Source organism: Scardinius erythrophthalmus (assembly GCF_964197995.2).
Source record: "Scardinius erythrophthalmus genome assembly, chromosome: 13".
NCBI lineage: Eukaryota > Metazoa > Chordata > Actinopteri > Cypriniformes > Leuciscidae > Scardinius > Scardinius erythrophthalmus.
Window position 1 is genome coordinate 8283465 of NC_138233.1, and position 25672 is coordinate 8309136.

The 25672-nt window shown below is 37.0% G+C and overlaps 1 protein-coding gene across 1 annotated transcript; it reads right to left on the reverse strand.

The window, feature by feature from the left end:
- adam19b (ADAM metallopeptidase domain 19b) lies at positions 1–25600 on the reverse strand. Its single transcript, XM_081382495.1, has 23 exons — positions 25318–25600; positions 25043–25155; positions 24508–24578; positions 15038–15116; positions 13297–13373; positions 11578–11782; positions 10334–10399; positions 9280–9351; positions 9027–9193; positions 7974–8058; positions 7750–7889; positions 7468–7645; positions 7270–7359; positions 5702–5897; positions 5090–5198; positions 4548–4761; positions 4379–4456; positions 3799–3907; positions 3544–3685; positions 3370–3457; positions 2351–2563; positions 1651–1745; positions 1–1317 (listed from the first exon to the last, which is right to left on the reverse strand). The coding sequence occupies exons 1-23, from the start codon at positions 25451–25453 to the stop codon at positions 1287–1289; spliced, it is 2754 nt and encodes a 917-aa protein (XP_081238621.1). The 5' UTR covers positions 25454–25600; the 3' UTR covers positions 1–1286.
- Positions 25601–25672: the final 72 nt, after the last annotated feature.

A 25672-nucleotide genomic window follows, 5' to 3' on the forward strand; every position in this document is an offset into this window, starting at 1 on the left:
ACGATTAATTGATGGAAATTTATTTCTGACATCACATGGAAGGCACTGCATTACAGCATATTTTGCATAAAGGGCAACTTTTTTATTTTTATGAAATAAACTTAAATTAAGGCAAATAAAAAAAAAATGCTGACTTCCTATGCAATCTGCGATATCAAACTATCTTTACATCCACCACAATACATAATCATTTCAATAGTTGCATTATTATCAATATAATAAAATTCATGTAAAAAAAAAAAATTAAGGCATTACATTTGAAATCTTAACACTATGAATAAATAACAGTTTAACATGAAAAATCTTACAGAAATCCAGTAAATTGGTCATAGTTTTCCAAAACATTAAGCATGTTAGGAGAAATTATAATTAATTGTCCAGAGATTTTCTTCCCAAATGACTGACCAAAGGAGAAAAAAAAAAGATTTAAGATACACATTACATGTTTATAGGTTTTTTAAACCTAAATACATTCCCTGGGTTAATGCCCTAATTAAATAGAACATATAATTAAGCGTTATCTAAAAAGGTAGAAAGGTTTTTTCTCTCTCATTTAATAATTCAAAATCAAAGCACCATATTTTATTTGAAGTCATTCTTATCCAGCATTATCACAAACATCCTTTAAGACAGGTTATTTTTACTTGCTGTATATACAGTATATACTGTAAATAATGTACATGACTACACAGGATTTAACCTAAAAAGAGCCCAGTGCTATATAGTTCATATGAGTTTCTGAACTATTATTGCTATGAAAACAATCTTCTTGTGTTTTTTCCTTTCCAGCGCTGTTTCCTGAGTACAGATTAACCATAGTACTAAACTAAATTGTACTGGCAGTGCAAGTTAGTTCACAACTAGACAAATCTATGACAAAGCAACAGATGAAACTCATTTGCTCCCATTTTCCAGTTCACTCTATGTACTGTATATAATATACAATGTTACTAATGCGTGCAAAAATCTACATTTCATATTCTTGTTGAAAGATATTCTTTCAGATGTCCCATGCTCTTGTTGGATTATAATGCCATACTTCATAGTTTTTTGTTATGTCCTTTCTCTGAGGTCTCTGTAATAAATAGGCGAATGTAACATATGGCACAGGAGTAGTGGAACTGCACCCCCTGAAAAACACTAAAGTTAGAAGGTATCCTTAACCCTGTGTTCAAGTCAATAAGGCAGACATCACTTTGAGAGAGGCAGTTTGATTGGTCACTCTTAAGGACATCTTAAAGGTGCAGAGCTGATCGATGTAGCGCTCCAATGAGCCTCACTGCAACTCAGCTCTTTCCAGAAACTTCCCTTTGGAACCTAAAACACAATCATATAAAGTATTAATATATAGTTTTCACGTGACGTCACACCCTTTTAGTAGCGCCCACCTAATTTTTAATAGTAAGACCATGATTTTAAAAGACCAGATTCAATATACACCTTATTACTGATGCATATATACAGGCACCCAGAAAACAAACGCAATGTGCAGTTTCTCAAGCGTTTTTACATAGAAAACCATTATAAAGAACACGCTTAACCATTGAGCGCACCAGTCATGTGAGTTATTAATTAATTATGACTAAAAAAAAAATTATTATTGTTAACAGTGTTTCTTTTCACAGCATAAAACTTCCTCCTGATGATTACCTGACGTTTTGGAAGTGACCAGTAGGGGGCTTCAGATTGGATTTCCCTTTCTGCAACATGGCTGGTGCCACTGGCTGGCCATTCTTAGGCAGCGTCTGGATGAAACACAGCGAATATTTTATAATGTGCAGTCAAAGTCAGTAAACAGTACACAGTTATGTATCTGATCTTGAACAGACTAGACCAGGACTTGACATTCACTTTTTTGCTCACCAGCCTCTGTGGCTAGTGGTTTTCTAAAGTTACTTTAGGACCTGACGCATGGATCCATTATACTGTTACAAATGCGTTTACTTTCTCAACATTTTACGTTCACATAAAATTGTTACTGTGTTTACATGAATACTCGCCAAGACCAGCATTTTGATATTATTTTGTGTGTATTTGGCTATTTAAATGCAATACACAGAAAAAAAAGAAATTCAAGCCCTGTAACATCAACTATATTCATTCATGTGTCAACTCGCTTTCGGAGAGAGGAGCCTGGTGTCGTGTGTCTATTCTGCGGAAAATGAGTATTGGAAGCTTTTCAGATATTTTAGTATCGATATGTTTCGAAAAATCACTATTTTTGACATTGCACTTACTGTTTATTATTTCAGATAACAGTGGCTAGTAGGAGTGACTGCGTTGGAGTGACAAGTCCTGGATTAGACCTGCATTTGCTCAGGAGGACACATCATGAGAGGAAGACACTCACCTCAGCAGTCTGGGAGGGTTTGGTCTTGGGACGGGGTGGAGGGGGTCGGTTGGGGGGTTCCGGTCTTCTTTTGGGGGGTACAGATGGAGACGGCTGGGATGGCTCTGAATGCTGTAGACTCTGCTTGTGTGGAGTGTAGGCTGGGACTGGAGGTGGTTTCCCAGTGGGCCGAATGATAGAATGTCTAGATCTCGATGGACCTGTAGGACTCGCCTGAGGACATGAAAAACTGTTGTTCATATACATCTTCTGTCAAAACCAATTGCAAAAATCATCAGTTTCACTTATTTTCCGTTTGTTTAGACAGTGCAGTCGATATTCTGTATTTCTACATCAGTTGCTATTAAATGAATGCCTGAAGAGACATAAGAGAGTTGCTGTGATCGTGGAAAGACTGGTTTTGAAATTCCACCAATGTCAATGAATATTTTTATTAAGGGTCAATGTTTAACTCCTGGAATTGATTTTTACACATTTAAGTATATTAAATGTTATTAATTTTCACTGTGTCCAAAATTACAGAAAAAAACGAATTGAAATCAAACTTGACTGTTCAGACTGAAGTGCATTCCTAAAAATCTGATTTTAACTGGATTTAAAAGCACACATGGATCAGTGCTAAAGTATTGTTTGCATTATTATAGTATATATTAATATTTTGAATAAACTTTTATATTTTATGTTTTCAGTTTTCATTTCCATTTCAGTTTGTGGTAATGTGCTTTTGTCATTTTTATTAGATTTGGTTTTCTTATCTATATTTTTATTTGAGTTTTAGTTTTAGTAATTCAACTTAAACTTATTTCAATTTTATTTTTTTAAGATGTTAATCTAATATTCATATTTTATTTCAGCTTTATTTCAATTAACGAAAACTATTTTTTATATTTTTACTTTTGGTTAACAATAATCTGGATGGGTTTAGGTTTCATGTGGTTTTTTGATGTTCAGACAACATTCAGCTAAACCCAGTGATGCACATGCTGTGAACACACGCTGACAACAAAACAACTTCACACCTGTTCATCAGCGTGAGGTTTCTTTGGCTGGAACACTGGGTTGGCGTGACCTGTCGTGTGACTTTTAGCCTCAGGGGTGTCTGGAACACTGACAAAAAAAGAAATAACAACATTTTAACACAAGAACAACCTTAAAGATGAAGATCACTGTATGTGTTTGCATTTAGCAGTTACTTGATGCATGTTTGAGTAGCAGGAGGGGCGGAGTCTTTGTTAGGGAGGAGCTTCTGTTTGCAACGCCACCAAAAGACGCCAAGGATAACCGATACCAGAAGAAAAAAAACGGTAAGGAGAACCAGTACAAGGGAAAGGCTGCCTGCACAAGATAAGACAAGAACATAAAAACATCAAAAGGACACATTTAAAACAGGACGTATCAGAGATAACATTAGATCATATATTCAGTTTAATAGGTGTCTGTTGACGTACTGTGCGCGATCACAGGCCCACTATCCAAACTGCCTCCTGAACCCGCCATCTCACAAAATGGTGGTGCCCAACCCGACTTACAATGACAGTTGTGGTTATTATTGCAAAGCTGCAGGGAAACACACAACAAAATGACAAACATCTGTTCCATTGCTTAATTTTTTTTCCAGTGAAAACCAATCTAAAGAAACAGATTATCTAAAAATGAAAACCTGAATTTTAATTCGGACATATTTCTTTAGTCACATACTGTCTTTCGGATGCAGCCATGGTCTTTAAACTAATTCTTTAAACCCTACTCGCTATACAGATATTCACTCTGTATTGTAAATTATTACAATGCCTTATAAAGTCAGACATAATAGTGAATGCATTTAGTGGAAATGATCACACCATTGAAGTCTGCTGTAAGTTTAGCACATCCAAAAATAGTAAGGGATTTTTTCATTGACTGTTATCAAAAGTATTTATGATACCATATGAGGTAAAAAAAATGATGCAAACAGGAAGTAGCTCTGCAATGGCCATGCATGCATAAAGCTCAGCCAGCTCTCTGCAGAAATAAGCAATATGAACTTACCCCATGGCCATGACATTTGGCATTGCATTCATCTGCTTGCAGGAAGGATGCATTGCGGCATTCCCCATCGAAACAGATCTATTCGGATAGAAGTGAAATGAAGTGAAATGTGAATGTAAGAAGAGGTCCTCCTATACATTCAACGATATAAAGTGACTAAAAAACCCACCGCATTCTCCCCACATTTGGTCCCTGGCAGAACCAGGCCCGGGTCTAGGGTGTCATTCTGGTTGTGCTTATCTTGACCTTGCTGGTACACATGTGTCCCTCTGCACAGGATCTTCTGTTGACCAATATCGACGTTGGTGTCTATGGCGACGGCGTTGGATTCTATTGGTTTGCTGGCAGTGCTTTGGCACTGAATCTTCCCACATTTAGCATTCCTAAACAGAGAACCAACAGCACTTCTTTGGATGGCTCAAATGATGATGTCACACACTACTGGAATAATTTAAATTAATTGAAATGTTTTTCATGTTTTTCAAAGAAGTCTTGTATGCTCACCAAGACTGCATTCTTTTGATAAAAAAATACATTAAAAACAGTAATATTGTGAAATATTATTACAAATTTAAAAGAACTATTTTCTAATATATTTTGATGACAAAAGCAGAATTTTCAGCATCATTAGTCCAGTCTTTAGTGTCACATGATCCTTCAGAAATCATTCTAAATATTATTATTATTATTATTTGAGTAAATTAATCTCACCTTTCAGTGCATTTCCTGTATGCGCCCATGAGGTCTTTGCCACAGTTTCCATAGGAATCACCAGCTTTATTTACTTCAGTGAAGCAACGATCAGGAGCAAGACGAGCATCTAAGAAACAGAGACAGAAAATTTGCAGCTGAAACAGAACAGAATAGAATAGAAACATCTACTCATGTCACAAGTTACTGGTTGTATGCTAAACTCTCAGCTGGACTCGAATGATTTCTCTGATATCTGGAGAGAGCAGCAGATGGCATCACATTCGGAGACTGAGATCACAGCCAAGCACAGTATCTGTTCTACTGTAAACTACAGTACATTGCCAAGTGGATTTCCACTAGAAAATGTGAAAACATGGTAGAAAAAATAGCCAAGATTACTCAAAAATACAGTAAAAACAGTAACAGTACTCCAGTTTTCAGTGTCACATGATCCTTCAGAAATCAATCTAATATGCTGATTAGCTACTCAAGAATTCTTTTTATTATCACGGTTGAAAACAGTTGTGCTGCTTAATATTTTTGTGAAACCGGTGACTCTTTGGACATATTGGCTGCTTGGATTTATGGTCTTACAGTACATTTAAATTGTGTTACTTTTAGCAGACAGACCTTTGCCCCAGAGAGAGAGGCACTGCTGCTCCAGCGTCAGACACATGCCAGTGTAACAGTAGGCACTGCCACCCGCACAACTGTTCCCATCTATCAGGTAGAAGTTAGCCGGGCAGGACTCAGATTTCCCATCACAGTACTCAGGCAGGTCACAGGAGCCTGAAGGTGGACGGCACATCACTCCTGGACTCTTCAGCTGGTCAAGAGTGCAATAGAACTATTCATTTAATCAGCTTTTTCTTAAAATAGTCAAGTCAAGTCACCTTTATTGACATAACACTTAATGAAATACAGATTGTTTCAAAGCAGTTTTACAGTGATTGATTGAGTGTACATCAGCTCTAAAAGAAAAATTGTCATTGTTCAGCTGAAGTCAGTTCAGTGTTGATCATCAATTAATAAATTAGTTCATTTAAACTAAAGCCAGACACTTTCAACTGTGGACATTTGTGAGAAAAAAATATCCTAAAATGCACGTCTATATTCTAATAATAGTATTATTTAAAATGAATGATCACTGAAAGCAAAACATTTAGCAGATATTTGAGTATAAAAGCTTTGGTGTATTAGTTGTCGAGGTGGATTAATAAAGGTAAAAATACTACTGTAAATTGCTTTTAATTTAAATGTAATTAAAAATATATATATATTCAATTATTAAATTACATTCAAAAATTATTTATTTATTTAAACTCACCACTTAAAGGGTTAGTTCATCCAAAAAAAGAAAATTCGAAAAAAAGATTTACTTATCCTCATGTCGTTCCAAACCCGTAAGACTTTTTTTCATCTTTGAAACACAAATGAAGATCTTTTTAACGAAATCTGAGAGATTTCTGTCCCTCCATTGACAGACCATGCAACTACCACTTTGACGCTTCAAAAAGTTCATATGTTTTGATATGAATTAAGCAGTTTAGTTCAAATTTTCTGAAGAGACTCGATCACTTTATATGATGAACAGATTTAATTTAGGCTTTATTCACATATAAACATTGATCAGCGAAATAAACTGAAGCTTAACCGAACCTGCTTGACGCACAAGAACAAACCTCATTGGTTCTTTCAGAAGCTCAAACGTGCTGTGTGTGTAACACGTGAATGAACCTCATTGGCTTTTTCTGCGTCAAGCGAACATACTTGAGCTTTCGTTTGAATGTTTATATGTGAATAAAAGCCTAAATTCATTCTGTTCATCATATAAAGCGATCGAGTCTCTTCAGAAAATTTGGACTAAACTGCTCAATTCATTTGGATTAGTTTCATGTTCTCTTTATGAACTTTTTGAAGCGTCAAAGTGATAGTTGTGTAGCTGTCAATGGAGGAACAGAAAGCTCTCAGATTTCATTTAAAATATATCACGGGTTTGGAAAGATATTAGGGTGAGTAATTAATGACAGAAGTTTCATTTTTGGGTGAACTAACCCTTTAAAATCACCACTTTTAAAAACTCAAACTAAACATTCTTTTAAATCCCATTTATAAATCCCAACAGTTTTTCTGATGCCGCACCACAGGAAAGGAGGTCGAAACAGAGAAAGCGTGAGATGAGTTTGGCAGGGATTCACCTTGCACTCATGACAGCAAACTCCGTGTGCACACTCAGCGCCAATCTTCAGCGTGCAGTTGTTGGCATTACAGCAGGGACTCGAGCACTCCTTTGTAGTAAAGGAAACAGAAACGGAAAAATGTCAGCGTGAAAGATGAACCAGGACAACAGCGTGGGAGAAAACGAGACAGAGGAAGCAATGAAACTCTCTCCTGACCTCCACATCTCCACAATCACACTCTTCTCCTTCCTCCAGGTATCCGTTTCCACAGCGCTGGCCCCCGTACATGAGCCTGGTGTCGGGAGGGTTGAACAAACACTTCCCTCCGCCGGAGCTCAGGTAGCGTTTCAGCTCCTTCTGATTGCAGGGGTTGAAGATACGAGGGAATGGAGCCCTACAGAACACGTTTGACTTTTATTTCATGTCGATTTTAAATGAAAATTCTGTCAGGTTTCATGCAGGTTTGGAATTATACAGTATTTTTTCTTTGGTTCTCACCCTGTGGCAGCAGCCATGATACAGCCTCCCTCCTCGGCCTGAGCACGACAGCAACCTTGACTGTCATGGCTCATCCCAAAGTTATGCCCCATCTCATGAGCCATGGTGGCAGCGATCCCCACAGCACTGTGAGAGTGGTCCTACAGAGAGAGGCAGACAAAACTGAGAGTGAGTCCAATAAAGGCAATAAAAACACAATGGAATAACAATGCAGGTGAATGTACCGAATTGACTCCACCAGACTGGTATTCAGAACACATGGCTTTAAGAGGTGCAAGACCAATGATGGTGCCATGAAACGACACGCCCCTACAAATACAAAAACAAAAACCTGTTTAAATACCAATAAAACTATGGCAGAATCAAATCAAACCAATGCAACCAAATGGCTAGCTGAACAGCTGTAGACATAATGGGCCGTATCACACACCCGGTGCAATGCAGCGCCGCAAATGTTTTTTGCTAGTTTCAGCCTGACGCAGTTATCGTTTTCACGTCCTGCGCCACGTTGTTTAAATAGCAAATGCATTTGCGCCCATCTGTGCACCCATGGGTGAGCTGGTCTGGAAACAAGGTGTGTTCGGGTGCATTGATGGCACGTTGCTATTTTGAGGCAACTGAAATAGACTGCGCCATTGACCAACTGAAACCTAGTCTAAAGTCAATTGTGCAATATTTTTTTTTGTTATTTGAAGAGCGTGTTAGTAATATGCGCCTATAGGCGGGTCCACAACACGCGTACACTTTGTCCCGTTCTCGCTAGAGGAGCGTTCAGTTTTTCCGCTTGCAAATTCCTCCATGAAAATAGCGAATCCGCTTTTAAAGGAAATGAAAGATGAGACTCTGATTGTTTTATTGCACGTTATGCCCAAAACACACCCATTACTCATTAAGAGAATAGGGACAACCCTTTTAGACCGTGTTTGCCAACCATTTTTCCCGTCGTTAAACTAGCGAAAGTGTATACGGACACGCCTTAAGTGCACTTGCGCCGTGCGCTTTAGACCATGCACTTATTTAAAGGCCTATTTAAAGGGATATTTCATCCAAAAATGAATATTGTGTCATCAATTGGCGGGTTGGCAGGTGTTAAGGTCAAGCCCATAATTGCTACACATGACAATTTTGACCACTGAAATTTGTTGCTCAGTTTCGGAACGTCAAGTGGGTGAGTGAATGATGATAGAATTTAAAAATGATCCTTTTAAATCCTTATCAGCGATCATTGTTATCTGCTCACGCGTTATTTCGGTGGGAGGTGCAACAGTGAGACTGACGTTACGAGCTGAGCGTTGTCATTGGGCAGCTGTGGCAGCTGTTTCCTCCTCCAGGCCAGAAACGCACTCAGGGTGCTGTAGGGGTTGTCGCTCACACTGATCTTGTCTTGATCGTTCCAGATCTCCAACCGGATCAGAGCCACACGGATGTTCAGTGCTTTATAATACTGGCAACATAAAGTCACATAATATATTAGAGTCCAGATGTGTGATAAAAATGTGTGTTTAACGGTAGAATTCACAACAATCTCACCTTATCCACAAAGTTAGCTGCTTCAATCAACGTCATTTTGGTCCTTTCAAAGTCCCGACCGTGATTCACAAACTGAAAAAGAGACACGATTAGGATGTATCTTTGATTTGGATGGCTGAAATGACCTTTGTGTCATGTGGGTGGTGATTAGAAATGACTCTATCAGAGCAGAGGACAGTTATTCTGAGTCATGACAGGAAACGAGCCTTATCTGCAGAGGTACCGTGAAGTGAGTCTTCAAACAGACAAGACTCAAGGCACTTTACAAGACACTTTTATCCAAAGAAACCACCTGGCACAAAATCTTGTTGATTTCTGTGATAATAAGAACACGCTACAAAAAGATGCCTATAAAAACCAAGGACAGACTGTCTGAATCCTGTAATCACAGAAATAAATACTGAGATTATTATTAGCAGTGTTTGCTAAAGAGCTGTTTTCTTTTTTTTTAAACACCTTGGCAAATGCATATCAACACTTTATGGTGGCAGCTTTTACATGGGAATGCACATATTCTTCCAAAAATTACAAAAATTACAAAAAATAAATTACAAATTCAGTTGCATTTATTGTTTAAAGATACATGACTATTCAAAAGTTTGTGTATTATACAGTAAACCTATTTATAATATCATAAATATTATTATAATTTTACTTGAATATATTTTAAAATGTAATTTGTGGTTGAAAAGCTCACATAATCCTTCAGAAATCATTTGAATATGCTGATTTGCTACTCATAAACATTTCTTATTATTATCAATGTTGATTTTTTGTTGTTGAAACTGTGATTAATTATTTTCAAGAATCTTTGATGAACAGAAGGCTCAAAAGAACTGCATTTATTTGAAATATCTGAAATCTATTGGAATTCTTTTGTAACGTTATAAATGTTAATAAAAGTATTAATCACTTCCAAAAAATCAGTAGTGTACATTTGTAAAGTATCTGTCAAAACTATATGGTGCAAAACACCAACTTCCGCAGTTTACTGAGTCTTGTCTCTCAAAAGCTCCCTGCTTTTCAGCAGATACCTGCATTCAAGTGATTTTACCTCTGCATGGTCGGCCACCACCATCAGCTCCACGTATTTCATGCTACTGCTGACATCCCTTCTTTTCTGCCGGAAGAGATAGATAAGATATGACTAAGCATAGGCTAATTTGATATACTACAGAAGAAGTGCTGAGTCACTGCTTCAAAACCTGAGTTTATGAATATAAATGCTGTGAGACACTAATTGAGACATCCTGTGTCTTCAGTTAGAGACAGACACTCTATTCATGTATGCAAACGCAAAGAACAATGTGTCCTTAGTTTAGTACCACTTTAGTCAGCTCTTCACATTTATTTAAATAACAAGTTTTATTATCTGGTACTTTCCATGAATAGGGTACAAAATAGAGCCTGAACTCTTAAAAAAAATTGCTATTTTATTTTCTTTCTTTTTCAACAAATTGTCAGTGAAAGGAGGTGCATAATCTTTAGGAAATGTTCACTGACAACTTTAGGAGGTTGTAGTATATTTTAATATGGGCTGTTTAATTTAATACATTCATTTTAATAAGGTTGTGCAACACTTAGCCTATATCAAAATTGGGGTCTAAACACAGTTAAAAGCGTGATTTTTTGCAAATTTCTAGCTAGAAACATTAATTTAGGAAAAAATACTTAATTTATACTTAATTTAAACCTTAAAAAGTCAAACATATTGCAAAATGTACTTCAAGGGCCAAATAAATGCCAATTTTGAAAGAAAATATATATACATACATTAAAAATGTAAACAAACGACCAAATAAAATATATGGAAAAATATAAGTAGATAAAAACTCTCTGAAAAATATGTACGGTAAGCAAATACATTTTAAAATCCATTTTTGTATATTTTGAAATAGAGGCCTATTCAAAAATGTACATGGGAATAAACATCAAAATATTTTGTTATTTTCATTTAAATTGTTGGATCTAGAAGGTCAGGACCTCTGAGGTGGTACAGGCCAAATTCACCATTTTAAGGGGTACACCTATATTTATTGTTTCATTTTATGTTACATATTAGTTTCTCTAAAATACTTTGCACAACAAAAAACATAGGAAATGTGCCTTCAATGCTTTAAAAACCACACCATGGGCACCAAAATGAACAATATTCACACCAAGTGCTGTTGGAACTTTTTTGATGGTGAAGCAACAAGTTACACAATGAGCTTCTTCAAATTAAACGTATATTGATCCAAAGGATCTCTAGTTTGACTTTGGGTGAAGTGTTCTTGCACAACAATACCATGATCTCACCCTATTGGTCTGCTGAGGCTCTGCCATGACATCAATCAGCTCTTGAAGGCTTTCCGTGTGATTCCCGTCTCCATGGTGGTGTCCGCAGGTGCCCGCTGGCAGTTTCAGGCTCTGAGCGTTGTAAACGGCATGTCCCTGAGAGTGTGTTTGGTTAGCTAGCGGTTCGATCATGTAGCTCACGCTGTTATTGACTGTTATCATGCCCCTGGGGATTGAGAAGACAACATGTCAATCACAAGAATCTTTAAACTTTAAATTTCAATGATCAATTGGAAAATCAGAGTCATGGAAATTTCAACAGGCCAACAGGATGGAAACCTCTCAGATGGGTTTTGCACGGGAAGCAGTTTCACCACACAAAATGATCTTTATCCCGGATGGGAGGGGGAAGAAAAAAGGGAATAAAACTGAATTGATAGCCAACTTGTGCTTATGCTGAACTGGTTTATTTAAGCAAAAACAGATTTCCTTGCTTCCTGGATATCCAAGTATTCTCCAAACACCAACCTAGTTACACACACAACACTTCACAGATGTAAAGGGACGCCTAACTCTCAATGAAAATGCTTCCACTGCAGAAATGCACAACAATATGCAAGGCACAAAAAGAACCCAAACCAAATATTACTACGAACTAACAAACTTACAGTTACATGGCAATATTATGTGAATGTTAACTGTCTGTGAATGGTGAAAGTTGCTACTTTCTGTAGGAACAGGCATCCTGCAAAGATAAAGAACACTCAATGACATTAACAAGAGTTCTTGAATGGCAACTAAAGACATGCAAACACATCTGTTACATGATACATAAAACTCTAGACAAAATGTTTTCATGGTGCTCATTTAGTGGAATTGTACACCGCAGCTGTGAAATTCATCTGGAAGGACGTGTGTACACTCTATGAAATTTTCAAGTTTCTCCCATCTCCAGTCAAACCCAACTCACTCAAGCTGTGCTGGCTCATCGATCTTTTTGGATATCAGTCAATGTGCGTCTGTTCAGACAGGAAACGGAGTCTCTGAACGAGCTGGAGCTCAGCAGGACGCTATACATCTACCCTCGGCCCACTCAGAAACCCAGAGACCCGGCCACGCTGCTACAATGAACTCGCTGAACTCACTTCCTGGGCTAATAAACTGTAACTTTTGCGCAACAAAGACAAGTTCTCATGATGCAAAGTCACATCACTAAAGCTGAAGAGTCTGACAGAAAATGGAACTAAAAATGGTTTTGTGAAAGTCACAATTACTAACCATAAAAGACAGTTTTGCATGCTAATAATAACACTATAAAATGTAAATTTGATGAACTAATTTTTTAGAAAACTGTTTTTGTTCAGATAAATATCATGAATTAATAAGAAAATTAAGCTATAGCTCACAAGAGGCCATGGGTTATGATTTTACCTTGGTTTAAGGTGGAGTGTGACATTTCAGAACCACTAGTGGCACCAAAATGAATTGCAAAAATGTAAAAAAAAAAAAAAAAAAAAACCTTTTCAAACTCCCCACATCTTCCAATGATAGGAATTATAATAAAATAAGCCAAGTACTGTGCATTTATATGTGGCTCTTCCAATAACAATGTGTTACAGTACAAGCATTACATTACAAGCCTCTAAATTAAAGATCCATTGAGCATGCAAAATAAAAACATATAATTAAATAAATATATTTTTTCACACAATACACATGCAGATCTGCTGTGGTTCTTACCTGAATCCAGCACAGGTGCTGATGACGAGACTAGACCCCTGGATCCCCTTGACTGACCCATGATAATAACAGTGATCCTGAAACCAAGATAACATAATTATAATAGGAAAGGAGGTTTTGAAGTACTATATACTATTTAAGTAATAATACTATAAATATATATACTGGGTTTGGACACTAAAACACTGGCCAATATAGCATTGGAGGTTTCACGTCTATATATGCGTGGCCTCACTGGTGTGCTTCACTAATTTTAAATTCCATCAGTAAGAGCAGCAATAGCACAGTTGTACATAAAATATTGCAATTCACACTCACACAACATAATAGGAGACATATGAGTACAAAGAGGACAAATTTGTGGCTCATCTGTGACCAGGACAGAAAATCCTTGTGGTGTATCGAGAGCTATGTTATCCAAGGTAATGTCGGCATAACACCGGCACCAAGTAGGACAAACCACATCCAACAGGAGTGACTGTTGACGCAAGAGGAAGCTGTCTGAAAGGGATGTCTAGGTACTAACCTGAATTGTGTCCAAAAAACATAAAACCACAGCTGCCCAAATGCAGAATTAAATGTGCACCTCGACTTTCCTGTTTCCACCAAAACTGTTTGTCAGGAGCTCCACGGGGTCAATATTCATGGTCGGGCTGCTATAGCCAAACCTTTGGTCACTCATGCCAAGGCCAAGCGTCAATTCCAATGGTGCCAGCAGTGGAAATCTTGGGCTGTGGACAATGTGAAAATGTGTGTACTGTTCTCTGATGAGTCCACCTTCACTTTCTTTCCCACATCCAAGAGAGTTACGGTGTGGAGAAGCCCCAAAGAAGCTTAACACCCGGGCTTCAATATCATGGCATTCCCTAGGCCCACTACTTGTGCTTGATGGGCGCGTCACTGCCAAGGACTACCGAACCATTCTGGAGGACCATGTGCACACAATGGTTCAAATATTGTACCTTGAAGGGGGTGCTGTGTATCAGCAATATAATGCACCAATACACACAGGAAGACTTATGACAGAATTGTTTGATGAACATGAAAGTGAAGTTAAACATCTCCCATGACCTGCACAGTCATCAGATCTAAATATTTTTGAGCCACTTTGGGGTGTTTTGGAGGAGCGAGTCAGAAAATGTTTTCCTCCACTACCTGATCTATAGATCAGGTAGTGGAGGAAAACATTTTCAGAAATAGTCAGAATCACTGTCAGAAATAGGGGTACAGTAGAAGTACATTTCTGTCCCCCAAGGTATAATCTACACTAATGTACCACATAGAGCTTATTATTGGACCTCAAGGTACATATATGTACCTTTTTGAGGGTCAAAAAGCATTTAAAAGGTACATATATGTACCGTTTCTTTTAAAGGTTATGGTACAATATTGTACCCTTGAGGGTACAGCCCCAGTGACAAACCATTGTACCCCTAAAGGTACAATTATGTACTTTATTTTCTGAGAGTGTAGCCACTGTGAGGAAAGAGGAATGGCTCAAAATCCCTCTGGCCACTGTGAAGGACTTGTATCTGTCATTCCCAAGATTAACTGATGCTGTATTGGCTGCAAAAAGGTGGCCCTACACTATGCTAAAAAATTATTGTGGTCTAAAACCAGGTGTTTTAGTTTCATTGTGCAACATATGACAACATAGTTTATCATAAGATTACTACGACAATATGAACTATTCACATGCTATTTAGAAGTGAATGATTCTGGAATGACTCTTAACACTCACCCTGTTAGAAGGCCTGGAAAACTGACGGTTTCCATTTGGATCATACCATGTCTCCTGATATTCAGAGGAGAACAGCTCCCTTAGAGAAGAACACACAAAAAAGACAAAATAATTCAGCTATACATTTAATATGCACAGCTGGTAACCAGACAGATTCTATCACTTCCAAAAAGGAATAACATAAACAATTCAAACTTGTTTCCATTCCTTTTCTGGGGTCAAACATGAATCAGGATTTGGTACTTATCAGATGCAGGTTATTTGGAGAGAAGAAACCAAGAGGCCTTACTGGTTATATTGAGTATTTCAAAGGATTTCTGTGCAGAAAATGGCAGACAGTGTGAAGTCTCTTTCCCTTAATGACCTTGAGCTCATTAAAGATTCATCTAAAGTGGCTGAATGCTTTGAGAATCAGAGATCCACAGTAAGTGTGCTTACAGTCTGAGAACAGTCTGTTTATTGTGCATACTCTTTCTCCTTAAAGGTTGAAACATGACCACTAAATCCTAAATATTTAATTTCTCCCAAGTCTAACAAACAATTTGATGACTGCATCACACTGAAATCTTTTCTTAGCTACAGCTTAGCTATATAGCTATTAAGAAATAGTACTGTGTCATACAAAAAAAAAGAGATTATGTTGATTTTCTTGAGTTATGTTTCCCCCACATCTTTATTAAAAAGGCACGACTACCCCTTCACAGACACCAGCAATAAATGTGTTCCTATTAGCATGATACTGGATACTGGATAACATGAAGTGGATACACTTTACTATTGTCCCATTAGTTATCATTAGTTAATGCATCAAATAAAACTTTACAAATAATGAGCAATTCATTTGTTACATAATTTATTAATTTTTGTAAACGTTAATTCATTAAAATACTGCTGTTAATTGTTAGTTCATGTTAGCTCAGGTCCATTAAATAATGTTAAAAGATCCTATGTTTAATACTTTTTAATAATGTATTAGATAATGTTAAAATTAACATTAACTAATATTAATAAATGCTTTAGAAGTATTTTCATTGTTAGTTCATGTTAACTATTGTAGTTAACAAATACAAAATTATACAATATCATAAATATCATTAAAGACACTTAAAAATGATTAATACTGTCCACAACCCATACATATTCATATTCTGATTTATGGGTTTAACAAAGCAAAATATAAATACTTTCCTTCTCAGGAGAGTAAAAATGGTGTAAATAAATGTAATTTATTTACAACCAAGACACATTTTCAAAAAGAAAATTTTAAAACAAAAGAAAATAAGACAAACAAGAAATTTTCAGTCAATCAAATTATTTTAATTATATTTTGTATCACACTGATAAGTGCATTGTCATGTGTCGTCTGTGTTGTTTTGGTTCTTTCAGTTTAGTTTCATTAGTGTTTAGTTGTCATACTCATTTGTTAATTGATTAACCTCACCTGTTCCTTGTTTTAATGCTCATTTTAGCTCATTTTAGCTGACGAAATGTCGCTTTGGATAAAAGTGTCTGCTAAATGATTAAATGTAAGTGTTGTAATTATGAGATTCCAACTTATAAAGAGCGTTCATGTCCTTGTAGAACTCATGACTTGTAATTTTCAGAGAGCTCCGACTTGTACCACGTGAGCGCTGTACAACATGACCGCTGCAGATTCATTTTTGCCGTTGATATTCTTGCGATAGAAATGCATAATTGGATGTGAGTGAGCAGCTCGGTGTTATCATTTCACAATTAATGCAGCATTAGTCTGTGTATTTTACCCTGTTTGGTTCAATTCTTTGTCTTTTCTCATTTTTGTTTGCTCTACTCCTGCAGGTTCAGAGTTTTTTGTTTTCATTTAATAACTATACTTCTTTGCAAATAGATCCACGCTTCAACCTGCAACCACGGCACACACAAAGCAATTTGAAGGCATTATTTTCAAATGAGAATTTTCTAATTTCTGTCAGTGCATATGTTGCAAGAGTGTGTTTGCAACACCTTTTTTTTATCCTTTACATGAAAAAATAAAGTGATGCATTGTGAACACCAGTAAAATCATTTACGGGAACTGAACCAGTCTGATCTGACAGTTTGACTTGCTCTATCTATATCTAACCACACATTGTGATCTCATTCTTCCTCTTCTTCTCTTTTCACACACACACACACACACACACACACACACACACACACACACACACACACACACCTATAAATCTAAAGAGTCTGTCTCTCTTTGTATAAATTAGTGGGCCCAACAACACTTGCTCTGGACACAGTCCAGACCTACTGGGCTGCGACCTCCATCACCCCCACGCAGGAACACCCACCAGACTGCACAAGTCTGCACTGGCCCTGCAGGACACTGGATCTCTTCCAGGGAGTAAAAGTGTCATGGACGCGAGTGCAAAGAGCCCCTCAGAGACATACCGGTCATACGGGCATTCTGATATATGTAGAGCCTTTAAAATAAATACACGCTACAAGTATAAATACTAGCACACAGGGTCCTTTAAGGTCATATGAGCATATTTAGTAGCATCAACATACATTTTAACAGTTTAAATCCCATTTCCACTCTTTTAAACAGACAAAGACTATTATAGACACAACATTTACTGGAGGCACACTCAGTTTTTGATAGACAAATGATGAAGGTGCACAATATGCCATGTCAGAACTTTTCATGTCACAGTGAACACCAGCAAGGCAATTTCTCTTCAAGATACAGTCCAAGAGGGTGGAAAAGCACTCAGGACAGAATTAGGGGCAGTAGGATAGGGGGTTCTTGAGTGTATCTGACACCCTCTCAAACAATGCATGCCTGTTGATCCAATCTGCCGAGTAGTCAGAGGGAACTAAAACAAGGCCCGCACTTAATCTGCCACACTGCCGCCCAATGACCCAAAATGTGTTGCTATATTAAACCCAGCCACAAACAGCCACTGGGCCAACCAGAATACTCATACATTAACAATAAACTGACTCTGGCTGTGCATGACGCTATAGTCCCTTAGGCTCTGGAAAAATTGAGTGAGTGAGACAGAAATAGGTATTATTTTACTAACAGAAAGAAGGATGTTGCACATACTAGGTGGGCGATTAACAGAAATTTTAAGTGGCGTCATGGCAGTTGTTTTAGCTACACGATTACAAACACTTACGGGAAGACACCTATAAAACAAAAGCTGGCAAAAATAGACCATGATTAATTGTGGTCCAAACTAGCTAACTAACTATACAAGGAGTCAGTGAATAATGTTTCTCCTAACTTGCCAATGTCGTGAACGCTCATTAATATTTCTTACCCAAAATAATATTGCATTTCACTTTATCTTTAACAAAAACAAATTCTTTGTCCCTATGGGATTATTTAACATATTTACTGATTTTTTTAAAGAAACCATAATAATAATGTTTATAATGTCAGTAATATTTCAAGATGAACACTTACTGGACTAAAGCAACTTAGGCTTGCTTGATTATCCATCATTATTAAAAAATAATTTTAAAATGTGAGTATCGATACATCAGGCTTTTGAGGAATGTTTATTCTGTACATCTCTCAATCATTGAAATGCATTGCATAATAAGTTTTGGCCCCCACAATAAAAACTACATAGCTTTGATTATAAATAAATATTACTCAGACATATTATTGGAAGATATAGAGCAACAACTTATATTTATGTGCATTTTATGAAAGTAGTCTGCTATACTTTTAAAAGAATCTCATCAAAATTAAAAATTACTTTTTGGCAATATAAGCAACTGCATCAAATTGTATATTTTTGATAAGTTTGAGACTCTGTTTTCCTCCTCAACTATGAGCGACATATTCTCCTATATCCTACTAGTCTTAAAAGCCTGATGTGTAAAATATGATACTCACCAAAAGTTTTTGGGTTATTATTTCATATGTCAGGCTTTAGGGTTAAATCCTAGGCTCAGAATAATAAAAGCCCTTAGAAAAAAATAGTGTTCTGGAAAACCAACGTGGCAAACTTTTGGTGAAAATTGATTGAAACACGATTGTATGCAATTTAGCATTTTGTTCCCTAACTTCACATTTATAATGTTAATAAATAATCTTTCTTTCTCCTTCCCTCTGTATAATAAGGGAAAATAATTGTATAATTTACCCCACAAAGATGCAAAATACCCACACAGAGCACTAAAAGCTTTGGCACGAGGCCCGACAGATGCAGTGATGAAGAGCTGTGTGTGTGTGAGACACGGCCGTCTGGCAGCGCCAGAAACAAAGAGCTCATTTCAGTACAGAAGAGCTGCGTCTCAAGGGTCAGCGGGCCGCATTTTCTCATATCAAATGACATCACTCTAGATGGAGGAGGGAGAGAGAAGGATGAAATAAGGACATCAAACAGACAGAGAATGATTGGAAAGGGCAAAAAGAGAAGAGACGACAGGCTAGAGGGGAGGATGATGTAATTGGGGGCATTGCCTCGGCCATTGCCGTAATGTAGGGGCTTTTATTGCTCTGTTTCAGAGCGTATCAGAGCCTAAAAGCCTGTCTGAACGGTCTGCCCTCTAACTGACAGCCCGTCAGCCTCCCAGAGGGGTAATTTGAAAGTCAAACAACCCAATGCATGTATAAGAAAATAAACAAAAGCAACAGAATGCAGAAGGCACACAGCACATAAAATCAACATTGACCCTATTTACTTAGCCTACTGTATAATATTTGATACTCAAATTTCTAAGGCCTCTAAATTATCAACATGAGCAAGAAATGTTTTTGAAAGATTTTGACACACCTGACACTGACAGACCTCATTGATATTTTTATTAGGGCTGTCAAAAGATTAATCGCGATTAATCACATCCAAAATAAAAGTTTGTGTTTACATAATATATGTGTGTGTACTCTGTATAATTATTTTGTATATATAAATACACACACATGCATGTATATATTTAAGAAATATTTGCATACATATACTACATATATTTATATATAATTTCTATTATATATAAATATATATTTTTTTATATATAAATTACACATTTTTCTTAAATATATACAAGCATGTGTGTGTATTTATATATACAAATTTAATTATACACAGTACACACACATATATTATTAAAACACAAACTTTTATTTTGGATGCGATTAATCTTTTGACAGCCCTAATTTTTATTGCAAGCTATCAGAATTTCTTCTTACTTTTCAACTATATAAATAACATCTTCACCAAATTGCATATTTTTACTCAGTTTGGGCCTCTGATAAAACCTAAGATGTTTTTTCCCCTTCTCGAGTATGAGCTCCATATTCTGATATATATCTGATATATATGAGCAACAAAAGCCTGATGTATCAAAAATAATACTCATCAACAACAACAACAAAGCTTGTCTAAAGATTCAATACTGTTTTTCTGACTATTATTTCATATGTCAGGCTTTACAGGGTTAATGCACATTCCCAGACTTGTTTCACCGGTGCACAATTGTTTGTCTTTCTAATATTTCATCAAAATAAACCAAACTGCCAATCACCTGAGTCAAATTTTTTACCGAACACCCACTTTTTATGATCCAATTAACTCCAGATGGATAAAATCAAGTCCCGCTCTAAATCATTCAAAAATATGTCACATTACAGAAGTAAAATGGTTGTAAATGACATTTCATGTTGACTTCAAATTAATTACCACTAGTGACCTATAATCCCCTGGTTATGTATCATTCTGATGACACAAGCCAACATTGTGACTGAAAATATTAGGGAGGACATGGCGTCAGACTCAGACCATAGACTAATGTTTCCTCTGAGGTCTGTTAGCCCTCCGGAGAGAGAAAACGGACAGAAATACAGGAGAGATAGAGTAAAAGAAGTTTCACCAACAGGTCAGCAGACATAGTCTTGAGTCTGTCAAGAATCATGCTAATGCATACAGTATGAGTGCAAAAGAGAATGAGGAGAATCAGTTGGGTTCTGGGGTTCCCTGCTACTTCAGAAAACCCCCCAAACAGTCCCCTGACACTCAAGTCACAAAACCCCAGTCTCAACAACGTCAGAAGACCTGAATCAGCAGTGCCCTGCCTGGATCTTAATCCCATTCCCCTCCTCTGAGTCCATTAGGGCAAACATTCATTAGGATAAAAGCCAGTAGTCTACGGCAACACACACACACACAAGCTTTCTCCTTCAGACTGTGATGGATCTATCCTGGAAGACGGCCACTGACTACAGATGCCTAGAGACTCACAGCTGCTTTTTGAAATTCTATGCATGAGCGCTCAGTTTTAAACAGGGAGAAGGAGAAGTACAACTAAATAAGAACGAGAAAAGCAGAAAATCTTTATCATTTAAATCACTGACAGCCAGCTATTCCCCTGAAATCAAACATACTACAGCTACAAAATCCTTAATAAGCCAAGAAACTTGTTAAGAGACCATTATATACACTCTCAGAAAAAAAGGTAGAAAAAGAAGCTGTCACTGGGGAGGTACCTTTTCAAAAGGTACACTTTTGTTCCTTTTATACCAGTACACTTTAGGTACTAATATGTACCTCTTGAAAAGGTACTGCCTAGTGACAGCTTTTGTACCTTTTTTTTCTGGCAGTGTATCAGCATTAGTAATTTAATAATAATAATTATAATTATAAGAAGTTATAACCTACATTATGGAGCATGTTTCAAGATTGTGGCTAAACGTGCTTTACAAACAAGTGAAAATGGAATTCTGTGTGATTTCTAGCGTGTTCAACTTCTGGCTGGCTTAAACTAAATGAAAACTAAAAATATAAAAATAAAAGCAAATTCAAAATATTAATAAATACTATAATAGTAAATAATTTTAAAACACTGGTGGTTTGTGTTATTGGTCTTTCTATGACATTCTGGTCTTTATGCAAGTAAATTTGTTTTAATAATACTTCTGAATTTAACGTGTTATTTGTAAAATACAGATATGATGATGAGTAATATAATATGCACATAAACATAAAAAAGTCAATAACTGGCTTTAACTGTTAAGATTTATCACTTCAATGTGTAAAAGATTATAAATGACTGCGCAGTGGCAGTTTGATGTGAGACAAGTGGAAATTTCTGGCAAAATTTTCCTGTAGTCAAAATCATCTGTCAAGAAACCTAATTAGCATGGACTGTTTTTTCCACTGGGTGACCCATGGGGTTTAGACGGAGGTTAAAAGTGTAAAGAGAGGGAGAAATAACACGAGAAAGACAGAAAAATAATTAATGACTACACTTGACCCCAATTAGCATTAACCCGAGCCTTTGAACTGAGATGGATATCTCTGAAACCCTTTTCCTTGCTTTTATCTTGTCCCACAAATATTGAAATTATCAACAGGAGACAATTAAACCCAGCTTGTATTAATATTCATTGCTCAGACATGAATGCAGGGATGAGGGAGGTATAGCTGACCCTGCATTCATTTTACAACAGCCTTAATTGATAAACAGTCCACATGAAAGAATCATGCTCAAACCCCAGACATACAAAAACAGTGCTGTCGAGACACTGGGACCACAAAGAGAGTAATCTCATTTCAGTGCTACTCAAATACTGAATATACTCTTAAAAATAAAGTTTCCAAAAGTGGATTATTGCAGTGATGCCATAGAATAACCATTTTTGTTTCCCCAATGAAGCACTTTTTCTTAGTGTGAAGAATATTTTTTAATAAAAACATTTTTCCACTATAAAGAACCTTTTGTGCAGTGTAAAGTTCCAATGGATGTAAAGGTTCTTCATAGAACCATCAATGCCAATAAAGGACCTTTATTTTTAAGAGTGGTGGCTAACCTTTTCTTGACATATGCTTGCATTGCAAATGCTGAATTTCCAGTAAATTCTATATTTCTGTAATATAGTACTATAATTACTATAGTACCTTCCACCCACACAACAGAACTGATCAAATATTACTTTGTATGGTCATCAACTATCAATGCTACTGTTATTGGTCAGTCACCATGACTTCTGTTAGTTTGAAATTACATCAGATTAAAATCCAGGAACAAAGTGTCTTTCTGAATTAGGATGTTGCTCAATAATATTTTTTGTGAAAGTGACAACATTCTTGAGAAATATAAACCACACACTTCCTAAAAGAAAACTGACACAATGCTTGAGAAACGGTGCTGATTGTTTTCATCACACCAAAGGCTAGATCATAGTGACAAATGACCAGCAGGATGCCGTACCCTAGAGTTATCTCTGTCATGGAGTGGTGTTCTGGATGGATCTTAGCCTATGGCTATTCCATCTGCTCTGATTTCCAGATAGGACCTTCACTAATGTGATGCCACTTAGACCAGGGTAGGGTTGCACCAGCCATTCGTAAGTTCTTAAAGGGTAAGTTCACCCAAAAATTATCTTATAATTTACTCAACCTCAAGCCATCCTAGGTGTATACTTTCACCTTTCATCAAAACACAATCAGAGTTCTGTTAAAAAATATCCTGGCTCTGAAGCCCAAAAAAGGGCATCCATCCATCATAAAAGTATCCCATACGACTCCAATAAGTTAATAAAGGCCTTCTGAAGCAAAGCGATGGGTGAGTAAATTATGGGATAATTCAATTTTTGAATGAACTAATTCTTTAAATTGGATTGTAAAGTCCACACTAGAGGCTTAGTAACCACTAGCTAGTTTGTAACTAACTCTGTACTTTATTCAGTTGCACCATGTGTTCTCTTTGTTCATATGATGTTAAGACTCAATGATCCAATAGCAGCCTTCAAATAGGTGAGTGGAAGTTGTGTTGAGATGCCGGGAATTTCAGTTAACACTCTTAAAAACAATGGTTCTTTATTTGGCATTGGTGGCTCTTTAGATTATTAAAATGCTCTTCACTGGAAAGCAATGGTCCTCTTTTAAGACCAGTTCACCAAAAGGTTCTTCTATGGCATGACTGCGAAAACCCGTTTATTTTTAAGAGCACACAGCTGGTGTAACCGGCTCCAGGAGAGGATTGTGCCGGTTGCACACTGGCTTTTCCTGAGGCATCCGACACAATCCTTGCCACAGGACAGGAAAGCAGGATGTCTTTTAAAGTCCTGTCACTAGCCACTTAATGCCAATGATACAGCTCAGAATAATCAACCTGGTTTATTCGGTTGTCAACCTGTTATCATGCACTTATCCCCTAATGGCAATGCACTCCAGGGGCAGAACCTAACCTGTTACACGCTCAGCTTCCTGTGTCCTGGAGCAGGCAGGAGTATCAAATGTCATTCCCATATGGTTTAATGCTTGTGCGGTGCAAACGCTCTCCATCAACAGATGTACATATGCTTGTGCCAAAATGAAAAGGGAAACCACATAGATGTGTATTTTTGGTGCAGCGCTATAAACAGCATTTCATATATCACGACACCTCCAGTTGGTAGGTGATATATGACTACAGTGGAGTAAAGCTGGACTGCAGGGGATGAAACTGATTGGAGATGGTTATTTATAAGACTATACGCACAAACTCACTCATTTCTCTGGAGTTGTAGAATCAGATCTTCTCCTCCCACAGTTATCTTGACCTCTGCCTCAGACGGATGCTGGGAAGGGAAATCAATCAGGTTATCTAGAATTACCCAATAATTTCCATTATGCAAAATTGGTGATAGATACTTAGTTAAAAAGATTATGAATGAGGCAAGTGGTATTATACATACAGTGGGGGCCAAAAGTCTGGCTTCCATATAAAATCAAGATTCTCTTTCAATCTCAAATCATTCTAGATAACATGATCACGGGATTTTACAAAAAGCTATGGAGGTCATGCAGCAGTGCTGGGCAATATAGCAAAGATTTAAAAAAAAAAATCAGTTCAACTTTTCACTGGAATATTACTTTATTGGATTAGAAAAGCAAAATGGTATTATAGGTTTGCTCCCCATATGAACAAGCCATTTGATGACAAATTAAGTTTGCAATGTGGAGTTTGAGAATATAAGCACATTTAACCTACATTGGTGCAATAGCCTACTATTCTCAAAACTGCATTTGCATTCGACATTACCTTAGTGGCCACATGAGATCTTTTGTGTCTGGTTGGGCTGATCCACTCTGGATAAGTGATAAAGTGCTGCGGGTTGTCATGGATGCGATATGAGTCTCCATGCCAACGTTCATCTAATAGTACAATAAATCAATCACGTGATCAATAAATAATCAATCTGACACAATTTCCAGAGAACGAGTTCAAGCGCGCAGCATCTTCAATTCCACTGCTTAGAATCAAAGCAACACAATAACGGTATAATTTTATTGTGAGTATAATATAATAAGACTCACCCGTCTGTATGTCGTCGCCATGTGCAGTGCATCTTAAAGAAAGATGTAAACAACTAAAACATAACAATAAAAACAAACGAAACTGCACTGCGCCCGCGACCATGCAGCGATTCAAATACACGCCCTGAAGCATCATGCATTAAATTAAATGTAAATGTAAAAATAAAAAATATAAAAAAATTGCACGAAATAAACGAGCCGTGCAGAAGGAATTATTATCGATTATGAATAGCATTCATGATGAACAGCACCGGTATGTGTGACTGTAGAGTCCGACAGAGGCAGTGAGAGGAGCGCATCTTTACAGCCTTTATCACCCTGATAAGCACCTCCCACTTTAAGTGTGCCTCTATCT